Source organism: Xiphophorus couchianus, chromosome 19 (genome assembly GCF_001444195.1).
Source record: "Xiphophorus couchianus chromosome 19, X_couchianus-1.0, whole genome shotgun sequence".
NCBI classification, from domain to species: Eukaryota; Metazoa; Chordata; class Actinopteri; order Cyprinodontiformes; family Poeciliidae; genus Xiphophorus; species Xiphophorus couchianus.
The window spans coordinates 2,720,306-2,733,514 of record NC_040246.1 but is presented as its reverse complement, the minus strand read 5'-3'; the positions used below and the strand labels follow the sequence as shown (position 1 = coordinate 2,733,514).

General features: G+C 40.4%; 1 protein-coding gene across 3 annotated transcripts; it reads left to right on the top strand.

Annotated features, from left to right (window-relative positions):
* Positions 1-3,125: 3,125 nt before the first annotated feature.
* Positions 3,126-12,049, top strand: slc2a1c (solute carrier family 2 member 1c). 3 transcript variants are annotated; one of them, XM_028001340.1, is made up of 11 exons: positions 3,126-3,810; positions 4,734-4,807; positions 5,020-5,118; positions 6,697-6,857; positions 6,948-7,188; positions 7,293-7,455; positions 8,481-8,665; positions 8,793-8,894; positions 10,211-10,312; positions 10,775-10,978; positions 11,414-12,049. In XM_028001340.1, exons 2-11 carry the CDS (start codon positions 4,793-4,795, stop codon positions 11,591-11,593), a joined length of 1,452 nt encoding a protein of 483 aa, XP_027857141.1. In that variant the 5' UTR covers positions 3,126-3,810; positions 4,734-4,792; the 3' UTR covers positions 11,594-12,049. The 3 variants fall into 3 exon arrangements, with proteins under 3 accessions (XP_027857141.1, XP_027857139.1, XP_027857140.1); XM_028001338.1 differs by having other exon boundaries at positions 4,734-5,118; XM_028001339.1 differs by lacking the exon at positions 3,126-3,810 and having other exon boundaries at positions 4,480-5,118.
* The last annotated feature ends 1,160 nt before the right edge of the window (positions 12,050-13,209 follow it).

Sequence of the window (13,209 nt, the reverse complement as noted above, 5' to 3'; positions counted from 1 at the left end):
AACAGATTGTTCTCAAACTCTTTTCCCTGGTCATGATGTAACTTTTCAGGGTAGCCAAAGCCGGGAATAAAGTCATAAAAAATCTTCTCAGCTGCCATTTTGCCTGATCTGTTCTTAGTTGCATAGGCTTGTGTGAAGCGAGTAAAATGATCAACCAGTACCAGAATGTACTCATAACCACCTCTGCTTGGTTCAAGGTGCAAATGATCTACAGAAATGAGCTCAAAATGGCTGCTGGTTGTTATTGAACCCATTGGTGCTTTCTGGAGCTTGTTTGGTTGTTTCTGCTCGACACAACTGCACTGACAAATGACATGATCTTCAATGTCGTTTAGCATAAAAGGCCAATAAAACCTCTCTCTGGCAAGCTGGATGACTTTGTCAGCACCAACATGCCCCCATATCATCATGTAGCGTTTTTAACACAGTAAAACTAGCGGTTTCCTGGGTCCTGTCTGTCTGTACAACACTTCCCTGTCCAATGTTGGTCTTTTCCACTCATTTACAAGCCTGCGTGTCTCTCGGCCAATCTGACTCTTATCTTTACTGTTTGGCTTCCACCCCTTCATTTTCAGGTTTATCACCTCACAGATGACAGAATCTTCCCTCTGTGCCGCACTAATATTATCTGGGGTAATAACTGGGGTGCCTTCAATGTTTGTCACTGGTTATTGTGACAAACGATATTATTGTTGTTTAGGAACCATTTTCAGGTATTATAGGGTTTATTATACTGATAATAGTAAAATGATGCGAGTACACCAATCCATTGAATTTTGTAAAGAACACTTAACACTGGAACTGGGAGATATTTTAAAAGAACAAAACCCTCCCCCAAGAAATTAAACGGAAATAAAGAAAAAAACCAAACAAATAAAACCAAAATTTTGAAGTAGAAAAAACTGGCAAAGAGTCTTCAAGTTCTCATTACAAATACCAATCTGATAAATGTGAATTGGGAAGGAGATTTTTAAATTTTTTTTTTTAAAGCAGCAAAAGGTTAAAAAAAAACAATATTTGAAGCTTTGACAACTTTTCAATCCTTAAACCCAAAACGTAGAGCATGGAACAACCGTAGGAGGGCGTCGGCAAGAAACGCTGCCAAAGAGAGACTCTGTCGACAAGACAACGGTGATCCAAAGAGACCAAAACAACATTTTTGACCTACTTACGACAGGCTGTACATGATGGAAAGCAAAACATCACCCATATTGCTGCATATCCACTTATACTTGTCACTACCAAGAAAGAATAAAACCCAACTCTCTAGATGTGTAAAACAGGTTAGAATGTACTCTAAATGACTGGTATTGAAATAAAAACCAAATAGAACAAAAACCTGAAGTCAAAGGAGCTGAATAGTGAAGCGTGCCACACTTTCCAGTTTTTCTTCAGAAAAGAAAAAGAAAAGCATTCACTTCACAGTGATGCACCGTGCCAATGTTAGGCTGTAAAGTTGCAAAATGACTCATGAATACTTTAGCAAGGCACGCGTGACTGGACAAGCCTCAATAACCTAATTGGCAATTTAAAATAAATAAATAAATAAAAAATGACATGGAAACTATAAAAATAACTCAGCAAGCGGCGCGTGTAAAAACACAAGGTTTTATGTTACACCAGGTCGCTAGAAGTGCATTTCAGCTCATCTGTTTAAAATTTAGTTTTAATTAAACACAACGTTCACCGACTCTCCAGATGTTCTTGTGGTGATGAGCAAAATTGCTTCATAATTTCCTGAGTTTTCTTTTTTTGGGTGCATTGAAACACTTAGGAACAGATCAGGAACCCGATTACAGGTAATTTGAAGAGAGCCATTAGCTTGTGCTGAGGTGGGAGTATGAGAGGGGGATGCTAGCTATGCACTGCTCACCATTTGTGTCTGGTGCCCTCTGCCCCCCTGTGGCAGCACCTGCCCAGCTGTCGGAGCACGGGTCGCAGGGGGTCAGGGGGCTCGAAGGGTCACATTCCAGACAGGCGTATCCACACCCTGTTTAAGGACTCAGCTGCAGGATCAGAGAGAGCAGGTGGATGGTGCATTAAACCTCCTAAAGCAAACTACTCTTCTTTCTTTTCCCTCTTTCTTTTTGTCATGTGAAACTCAAACAATGTGCATATGTACTTCGTCTCTCTGGCTCTCTTGCCGGTTTTGTGCCAAACACGAATTACTGTGCTGAACTCGCGTGTAAAAAAGTTTGTTTCAAAGCGAAAGAATTTTAAAAGGCAAAACAAATGTTCCTATGTCAAGTTTTGAAATGTATTTCCTCTAGTCATAACATTGTAATATTGATGTTTTGAAACTGTGTGGTTCACCTGTTAAAACTACTCACGTCTTCACTGAATTTGAATAAAGTCAGACATGGTTAATGACGTCACGTCCTTCACTCTCCTAAATGAGACTAAAAGTGTCTAAGTTTCAAGAATATGAAAAGACCCAGTCATGAAAACCTGTACACGATATATTAATGCCAAGAAAACATGTTGCTTACATACTTGTTTACGTACTTCTAAATCAGAAAAATAAATAGGGAGCCTGTGTCGTTTTCACTGACTCCCAGCCACATGGTGCGGTTTTACAGCACAATCAAGTAACTACGTTAGCCCCAGTTGTTATAAGAATGCTGCAAATATCAAATGTGAGTGAAAAGATTAGAAACTGCAGCTCAGAGGAGGAGCTTTGTCCTGAAAGGCGGAGCTAGGTCCACTTTGGCGTTTTGCATGCCAGAATGGTTGCCATGGGAGATTAAAGGATTTCTCAAACATGCACGAAAGAAACAAAGCAACTCTCCAGGTATGTTTTAGATGATGACATGATGTAAAGCTCAAAAAAAGACTTCATATTCATTCAGATACTTCACTGTTCCAGTCTACTTCATGTTGTCAGAAAGGCTCTGCTGTGGCCATCAGTTCATGAAAGTACGTGAAAGAAAAAGAGACTTCGTAAAAGCGAACGTGGAGTCGGTGCAACCCCGCCGGACCTCGCTCAGGGTAAAAAGCTCGCGGGCTACAATGGAGCCCCGTCTTTTAAGACCGCGAGAGAGTTTAAAGGTTTACAGTAGTATATTTGCTAAAACTCTTGCTACGAAGTTGCAGCTCAGCGCTTCAAATCGATGTCCAATGTGCTTGACTGACATCCATTAGGGTTACAAGAATATGTTAATTTTCGCATTTGTCAGTCTCTGGATTACTCTCCCCGTGGAGGAGTGTGAAGTCTGTTTCTAATTTAATCAAACCCTCAGCATTCAATATTCTTAGAAAGAGATACGATCTTATGGAGCCATGAAGTGCTCTAAGAATTCCCATCCCAGCTAACAAACTGCAACAAACAACCCACCCTCACTCATACACACACCCACACACACACCTTACCCTAATGTCAGTGTTTTTCCCACCTTCTAAAATGCCTCCTCTGTGCTCCAAGTTCATTTTCAGCTCTGACCTCAGAACAGTTTGTTTTTTCCCCTCATCCCAAACGCAGCTGCAGGCTTTGATTCGTACAGACGGCTCCTCTGTCAGCCGGAGAGCAGAGGAGGCCCACTGGAACCGTTTTACCAGGTCCGCTCCAAATGCATCGGCTGGGTGTGACTGTGTAAGGGGGAACCCGCAGGTCCAAAATGTACGTGTTCTGAATAATGCGCTGTCATTTCAGAAACTCAGGGGGGAAAAGAAGGGACCAGTGCGGTTATGAAGCAGCTATGAATTATTAACTCATCCGGCTCATTTTTACTGAAACAAGCGTTTGATGCTAAAGAGATTCAGACAAATTAATGCTACAGGATAAAACGAGAGGTTTTTCAGTCCACTGCTCTGGTAAGTTGGTTTAAGATGATTGAAATACAGCTGTCACTGTTTTTATGATTAGCGTTCTGTGAGCTGTATTTTTGTATTTTGATGCAGCTCAAAGGCAGAGTGTGTAATATACTGAAATACATCAGGGGATTTAGTCACTAAATCCAGGTTAAAAACAGAAACAGCTGTTTTTCTTGCATTGAATTTTAGTGCAATAAAAACATCTGTTTCTGTTTTGTTTTTTTCTGACTACTTGTACTTGAACTTTGCAAAAGTTTAAAAATAATTCTTGGTTTTTAAACTTTTTCCTTGTGATTCCTGTCACAGAGACACAATCTGTTGTCACATATGAAAAGTAGCATCAATTACATAATTTCAAAGCACAAAAATGCAGGGGGGGGGTTTGTCGTTGTGTCTGCTCTAATACATTTATTGTTTTTTTTCCATCTTGAAACTTGACGTTTAGGTATATTTTTGCGTAAAAACCTTACATAAAGCATGTATATTTCAAGTTTTATTTTGAATTTTTTCCATTTATTTGTGTAGTCCTACACACACTTCTGAATCGATGCTTTGTAGAATCACCTTTCACTGTAATGAGGGCAAATCTTTCTGTACCAGCCGTGCACATCGGAAAACGTCCGAGTCAGAAAATAAGTAACTTGGAGGTCTCTTGTTTTTATTACAAATATTGCTGATTCTTTATCTCTTTTATATTTTGCTTATGTAAATCAGGCCACAGGGACATTTCACTACATATTTTGTCTGACAAGTGATTCTGTGAGATACTGACTAAAACATTTTGATAAACACGCGTCACATTTCTTCTTCTACTAAAATGTTCACGATAATTCCAGGTCTACAAGAAAGTACGTGTTTTTCCAAAGAAGACAAAATTATAGATAAAATCCGATGCTAATCTTTTGTGTTTCATTTGCATTCAGAAAACTAGACAATAAATGCGCCTGCTTTCCAGGAGAGATATTCTGTCTCACCCCAACAGATGGCATCCACGCAGGTTAAGTTGTGGTGTTTCTTGTGTTTTTTTTCTTTTACAAATCAACACAAAAATTCACTTCAAAATGCCATATGAATTAGAAATATTGGTGCTGAGCAGTAACAAATTGTAGCTACAAGCTGCGATTGTTTTATTGTGTTTTTATCTTCCGGTCACATTTTTAAAGAAGCTCAGGTGAAACATTTGGGAAAATGCACGGTTTGTTGTTTCAGAGCCATCTGACAGCAACACTCCTGGCCTCCATCCTGGGAGCCGTCCTCGGGCCCCTGCAGATCGGCTACCACACTGGCAACGTCAACGCTCCGGCCAGGGTAAGAGGACAGGCAGATGACAGCATCTGTTTATTAGCATCCACGTATTTCACTAAAGGATCATGAGTGAAACCAGGGGTGAGTGATAACTGCAGAACCAGAAAGAAAAAAAAAAAAATTTGCTTTTGTCATGATTTCAAATTATATGACATATTTCTTATATATTTTGCAATGGATTGAAATTTTACAGTTTCAAGTTCAATTTACATTGAAGAAGTCCATGCATGGGACTTGAATTATCTGCCACTGGCAGATAATTTCACTTATAATACTTACATTTTTCCAAATAATCTGCCAATCGAAGGAGTAATTTGTCATCAATATAAAACAATATTTTACTTAAAACAAGCTCCCATCTTTCGCTGAAAAGTTATTTAGAAGTTAGTTTCGTCTTATTTCAAATGTACCAAGATATCTGTAGTAGAAACTAGACCAGGGGTGGGCAACTCCAGGCCTCGAGGGCCGGTCTCCTGCAACTTTTAGATGCATCTCCACTTCAACACACCTGAGTCAAATAATGAGGTCATTAGCAGGACTCTGGAGAACTTGACTGCACTTAGGAGGTGATTCAGCTATTGGATTCAAGTGTGTTGGACCAGGGAGACATCTAAGAGTTGCAGGACACCGGCCCTCGAGGACCAGGATTGCCCACCCCTGAACTAGACCAAAACATTTGTTAAGATTTTGTGTTTTGTGTTTTTGCAGTGTAACCCGCTGCACATCCCAGGTGTCTACTTTACCAAGTCATAAACGCTTCATCCCCATTAGATAAAAGCCTGTTTATAAAGAAAAACATCAAAAACACAGAATAAGGTAGAGCAGAGGTCTCAAACTCCAGTCCTCAAGGGCCGGTGTCCTGCAACTTTTAGATGTGCCTCTGCTGCACCACACCTGAATAGAATAATTAGGTCATTAAGGCTCTGGAGAACTGATCTACACAAGGAGGAGGTAATTAAGTCATTTCATTCCAGTGTTTTGTACCTGTGGCACATCTAAAAACTGTAGGGCAGCGGCCCTCCAGGACTGGAGTTTGAGACCTGTGAGGTAGAGAATGTAATGTCTTTAAGGTGTGCCGTATAGACGGGCCAACAATTTCTTTACATTGTCAAATAGTGAACATAGTCATGATAGAGACTTGCTACATCTCCATGTTCTGTTTTTCTTTGTCTTCTGTTCCCTTATAATTACAATATATGGTATAAATTAAGTAGGTAACGGATTAAATGCCATTCCATGAAAAGATTACGAGTCCAAAAGCAACCCAAATGGTCAGCCAAGTCTTGGAATACTTCAGGAAAGCCAGACAGCAGGCAGACTGTCAAACAAATATCACACAGCCTTGTGAAGTTAATAGCTGCCTAAACTTTCAGTGGCTCGGGCCCCAAAGGTGCTTCCTTCAGTCAGCAGAGTTTCACACCGCTGAACGTACACCAACACCACAAGCTGTCTTCATATGGGACGTTTAACTGCAACACTTAGCAGGTTCTGCCGCGAGGTTCTTCCTGCTTCGTTCGCACATCGGCATTGGGTTACATGGTCCACGTTCTCCTGCTTTTTCCTTTTGTTGCTGGTCTTCAGATCATCGAAGAGTTCTTCAACAGCACATGGAGAGCCAGACACAACCAATCGATGACGGATCACAGCCTGACCCTGCTGTGGTCGCTATCCGTAAGCATCAAGGACTTTGGAGCGTTGCTGGCCTCTCTGGGGGTTAAACACCTGGCAGAGTCATACGGCAGGTGAGAATCAAGAAAACAAGCATGACGGAAATGCGTAGCAGAGCTTCCACGATCTACTGACGAGCGTTTGTTTTTGTTCTCCCTGTGAAGACGAAACTCCATCCTGATCGCCAACTGTCTGTCAGTGGCAGCGGCATGCATTATGTTTGCCTCTAAAGCCAGCGGGGCGTTTGAGGTTCTCATCCTGGGACGGCTGGTGTTTGGCCTGTTCTGCGGTCTTGTGATGGGTCTAAACCAACTCTACATCCAGGAAGTGTCCCCTACCAATCTGAGAGGAGCCTTTGCCACACTCAACCAAGTGTCCTTAGCCTCTGGCATTCTGATAGGGGTGGTAAGGACAGTGCTGGTGGTCTTTGGTTTGGATAGTTTAACTCGTTCGTGAACGTCTTACAAACTATAAAGGGTGTAGAATAAAGTATTTATTGTTTGCTACAGGTGGCTGGTCTGGAAACAACGCTGGGCACGAAGAGCAACTGGGCGATGATGTTGTCCCTGTCTCTCATTCCGGCCCTGACACAGTATCTGGTTCTGCCTTTCTGCCCAGAAAGCCCTCGCTACTTCCTGATGAACCAGGGAGAGGAAAGGAAAGCAGAAACTGGTGGGTTTCTACTTCAGTAGCCTCAATTAGAAAATTACAGGGGATGAAGTCAATCCAGGATCTACAATTGTCACAAAAAAAGAGTATTTACACCTTTCACAATTCAGTATTTTGTTTGACAAGCTGAACATTTCGGTCAACCAAAAGTACAATGATGCCAAATTATGTACAAGGTCAATAAAGTCAATGCTTTGGAATGGATGCAGTAAAATCATGATCTCAATTTGATTCCTGCGTTGGAAGGAAATGTATATAAATTCTTAATCTGAAGGAAGTACAAATTCAAAAAAGTGTTGCTGATTATTGATCTTGAAGCATTTCAAAACATTTAGGGGTTCATCATTCAACTGTGGGAACAATTTAATCAGCCACCAACCTCTCCAGGTTTACAGCACAACTCAAAGCAAGTTTAAGACGATATCAAACTTTTAAGAAACATTTTTCAGACCCAACAGCTATCAGTCAGTCACCACAGCAGACTGTTAGAAAAAGGCAGAACAAAGAAGAATAGTTTTTTGTATCTACAAATCTGCCTGAGAACATCTTAATTCCACAGTTACTACTAACCGTGTAACAGTTTTAGTTTAAATTAAACTGGGTGAGAAAATGGATGGCCACAAACGTGGACAAAATTAAGCAATTCTGTGAAAAGGTGAAAGATGAAAAATTTAACTCAGTTGTGACCCAAAGTGGATTTACAAACAACAGATCATCTGGTGGTTTAGCTTTTCCTCTCACCGCCTCTACAGGCGAGGCAAGAATATTTTTAATGGAGTTATATTAGGGGATGATGACTAGATGTTTAGCTGTTTGGGTTGCATTTACCCAATTTTAGCACGTAGAAAGAAATCTTTTTGTCACGTCATAATACGTGAACGCATGCAACTTAAAAAAATGTTACAATTTCTGATCGGCAACTAGGTTGTGTTGACAGGACAAACTTTAGCCATCGAGAAACAAAATGCATCTAAAACACACAACTTCCATCAGTTCTATGACAGCACATTGTTGTTTTCACCCTGCAGCCCTGCTGAGACTGCGAGGCCACGCTGCCAGAGTGTCCAGCGAGCTGGAGGAAATGAAGGAAGAGGCTGCACACACCCCGACCCGCGTCACCGTCCGGGATTTCCTCCAGAAACGGAGCTACAGGGAACCGATCCTCATTGTTCTCGTCGTCAACTTAGGGAGCCAGCTTTCTGGATTCAATACAGTAGGCAAAAAAAAAAACCTTCCACAAAACTTAAAGACGTTACTTTTACCAGATTTCAAATAAACATGATTCCATTAACCCATCTTAAAGAAACACATTTCCCAGTAACTCTGCTCTTTTATTCCAGATTATCAACTACTCCACTAAAATGTTCCAGGCCACGTTCAATGAGGCCAAATATCTGACTCTAGGTGTGGGAGTTGTCAATGTCGCCTTCACTTTGGTTGCAGTGAGTACAAATCATTTCCGATTCATTCAAACTACAGCAGAACACACGGCAGATGCATCAGAGGTTGGGATAAAGCTGACGTGTTGCTTTCAGGAAACGTCTGGAAACGTGGTCAGGTTATTGCGGCATTTTATTTAGAAATGAGGAATCTAATGTAAGCACACTGGGATCAGTGATGAAAAACTGGCGTTGATTTGGGTGAGGACACCATTAGAAGGTCAGTTCTACACTGGAGAGTAAACTATTGGGAGGAGCCAAGCCAAAATGATGCTGCACAGCAGAGCTTATTCAGTGTGGTGGTTGGTTTTTTTTTTGCACAATAGACCTCCAGAGATTAAATCTCTACACAGGGCCGGCCCAAGATGGTCTGGGGCCTTAGGTATAGTCTGACTCAGGGGCCCCCATTGCTCCTGTTAAGAACATTTCCACCACTACCGTTGTTTTAATACAGAGTTGGTGGGATCTGGGGGAGGAGGCGGAGCTTAAAAGCAATCCCTGATAACTGGTTTTTATTTGCTGAGATAATAGCCGAGCTCAAACGCAAAGATTCAACTCACTGAATCAAATTGTAGCCATGGTAACACAATAATCGGCCCATGAAGATTATTCTTAAATCTTACATTTAAAAGTTAAACTGCTAAAAAAAAAGTTATTAATCTCTGTTGAAACTGTAAAATGAAATTTAGTAGTCTTCTCATCATCAGTGTTTCTCAAACTTTTAACAAACTCTGGCAGACCACGTAGCTTGAAATTGCCCCCACAACAACACAACACATCATACTCTATAAACAATAGAAGCGCCGCAGCTCACCCCGAGAAACTGGAAAATATTCCTGCAGACATGAATTCCTCCAATCATATCAGTAATCCTGGTGTTGTTTTCTTTCCACCGGGTTCTTTGGCTTTTATTTTGAGTGACCTGGTCTTAAGCTACTTTTAAACACAATCCTTTGGTAAGCTAATTGTACGCGTCACTCTTTGAGCTCACGCCACAGCAAAATAAACAGTCATTTACATGCAGTACTCAGCGAGACCACTAGGGTTTGCTTATGCCTGTCTCTGTGCACTGATTTAGACCTTCAGGTATTCATTGTTATACATAGGCAGTTAATAACATACATTCCATATTAATACACTAATTGTTTTTCATCTTTACAAACATATCCCACAAAACACAAATAGAATCTTATTTTGTAAAACTAATAATAAATTCTCAGAACTAATGTGAGATCTGAGCCAACCACATTTTCATGGACATTTTGATGCAATCCAAATTCATTGCCCATTTTTTCCTCCCTCTCATTATTTATCCCCAGTTCTTCTTCATGGAGCGGGCCGGGAGGAGGAAGCTGTTGCTGATTGGTTTCCTCTCCATAGGAGTTTGCAATTTCCTTATGACCATAGTCGACTCTGTTCTGGTAAGTCCGTCATAGTTTGGTTGCGTTCATGCTTGTTGGAAATGTGTCTTTAAAAGCAAGCAGTGAAAAACTTATGTTTTCTTCTTTTTTTTTTTCTTTTTTTTTAGTTTTCTTGTCAAACACTAAATGCCAATAGATATATTTGTATGGCTATAATTTTACTTCAATCAGTCTTTGGGTCTGACCAAACAGAGTTGTTTAAGGACGGGTCTTGGCTAGCCGATTAAATCAACAGACTTTGACAAATAGGCCCTTCTGAGCTAGCTTTTAGCTTTAGCCAACCAGCTTGGTTGATGTCATTGTTTACAATCTTTCACCTTTCACCTCCCAACTAGAATCTCAGATCGTCCTGATGGAAGTCACTGTTCTCTTCTCTGTGCCTAACCAATCAAACTTTGCTTGAACTTGGGACAAAACACCACACCTGAGGCGTAAACAGAAACTGTTGCTCCCTCTCTGCAGCACCTGGTCCCAGAGCTGCGGAGCCTGCAGGTCCTGCTGGTGTTCTGCGTGATCTCGGCCTACGAGCTGGGCCCCGGCCCCGTCTCCTGGTTCATCGCCGCCGAATTGTTCGACCAGCCCGGGAGACCGATCGCCATGGCGCTCACCAGCATGGTCAACTGGGGAGGGAAGTTCGTCCTCGCCCTCGTCTTCCCTCCGTTGCTGGTGAGTTTACACGGTCGGCCGAGCCAGACTTCTGAGGGAGCTTTGAGAGAGGCGAACGTCTTGTTTTTGTTGGTCGCCTAGCGCCTCGGAGACGTTGCTTTTAAACACAGACCGTAAAAATCCCCAGCCTGCTTTATGGCAGACATGCGTACTCGACGTAAAATGGAAATAAATTATGTGCAGTTGTTGTTTAAGACGCATAAATCTCTCTCTAAAAGCTCGAAGCGAGGCTGAGATCATTGACCGAGTGATTGAATTATCAGCTGTGGAGGGAAAGCGTAAGCCAACAAAGATCCGTTTTTACGGCCCTTTTGGTTTTATAGCATCAAGTTTAAATCACGAGAGACCCATCAGGTTTTTTAAGCGTAACATGGAAAGCAATAAATATGGTAGTTTTGTCTCTTTTTTTTTGTATTCCCCCTAAATCTCTTACAGAAAATCTGCGGGGCCTACGTCTACTTGATTTTCACGGCCGTGGCTCTGCTCGCCTTCGCCGTCACGTGGCTCCGCCTCCCAGAGACCAAAGGCCGCACGTTCGACGACATTGCGGAGGAGTTCAGAGGAGCGGAGGGAATCCCGCTGCACAACAGCGGCGGATTCAACACCTTCACCTGAGCAGCAGATTATATCTTCTCCATGACGATCCAGAAGAAACTGTTAGACTGTCGGCTCAGCCTGCCAACATAATAATAAAGAAAAGATTCCTCAAATATATATTTTGTGTGTGGGGAGGGAAGCCACGCCACACCTCAAATTTAATTTTTTCTTTTGATTAAAATCTTGGAAAAAGAAATGCAGAGCTCTAGACAAATGCCATCTGAAATAGTCATAATCTCTAAAAGAACATTTTTAAAACATTTTAAATGTTTTTTTTTTTTTTTATTCTTAGTGGAAAGACCTGATTTTGCAACCACATTATTCTGTAACACACACAGATGTTTAAAATAAGGATGTTTAAATGCAACCGAATCCCAGTTTGATATAACAATAATGAGATCAGAGCCATATATTTTGTTAGACTCTATAACTTTAAAGTTCTGTAATATATTAAACTATATTTAGTCATTGTTACACTGACCTCCTGGTTGTTTTTGCTTCATGTTGAGGTTCACTGGGCAAAACATTTTCTATTCTCTTATGACCACCACTTGTGGTTTAGTGAATCTTCAAAAAGTTGCAAATATTAATAATTAGGAATGCCATTATGAACTTCAGTACTCACTGCCTATGGCAAATATACATAATTTACTTAAAATGTCTGATCTATAGCAGTAAAAGTCTCCATTGTTAAAAAATATGGCGAAAAATTGCTAACAGTTCATTTTATTTCCATCGCAGTTATGCAAATATATATTTCTTCATTTTTCTGTGCATTGTTATAAAAACATTTTGTTATCATATCCATGATTTGGACAACACAGAAAATGTATTTACGTTTCAGAAACAACTTGTGTTGCATTTTTAAGGTACTTCAACACATAGGAATAATATAGCACTTGTAAAAACGTTGTGCGTTCAAAAATCGCCCATTTTGAGTGGAAATCAAAGGCAGAAAAATGCAACAAGAACAAAGATCGCTCTATTCAACTTACTGTGTTCTCATAAACAGAGCCGCAGTTATGCAAAAGTGCATTAACACACCCACACACATTTTGTGACCTAAACAGTATTTGCTTGCTACAAGGAATCTCAGTTTCAACAGTAACTTTCCATCTTGTCATCCAACGCAAATAACATACATTTAATTTTTCACATGTCAAGGAACAACTAACATACAGCAACACCCCCACCTTTGTTCTTCACTCGATTTGTATGAAAGAGATTATACCCCTCCAACTCGAAATCTAAAGATTAGTCATTTAACAAAGTCACAGACAATGTTATTACTTGAAAGTGACTTATAAACAATTTCAAATATTCACTAATATTGTCAACATTGGTATGAAGACTTCAACAATTAAAAATGAATAAGTGAAAAAAATATCAGAGTCCACAACTGTTTATCTGTATAATATTTGCAATTGTTAGTTCCATGTAATACATTACTGTCTGGATCAATGTTATTTCCATAATCATATGTTTTTAGTTTGGTACCGTCATTTTTCAAACTTGATTTACTTACAATTTTTTCCATAAACTAATTACCAAGACACAATGAAAGAAAAATGAAAGTTATTACGTTGAGACATAATGAGATTTGGTTAAGTAAAAAACAAGCTTTAATTTAAAAA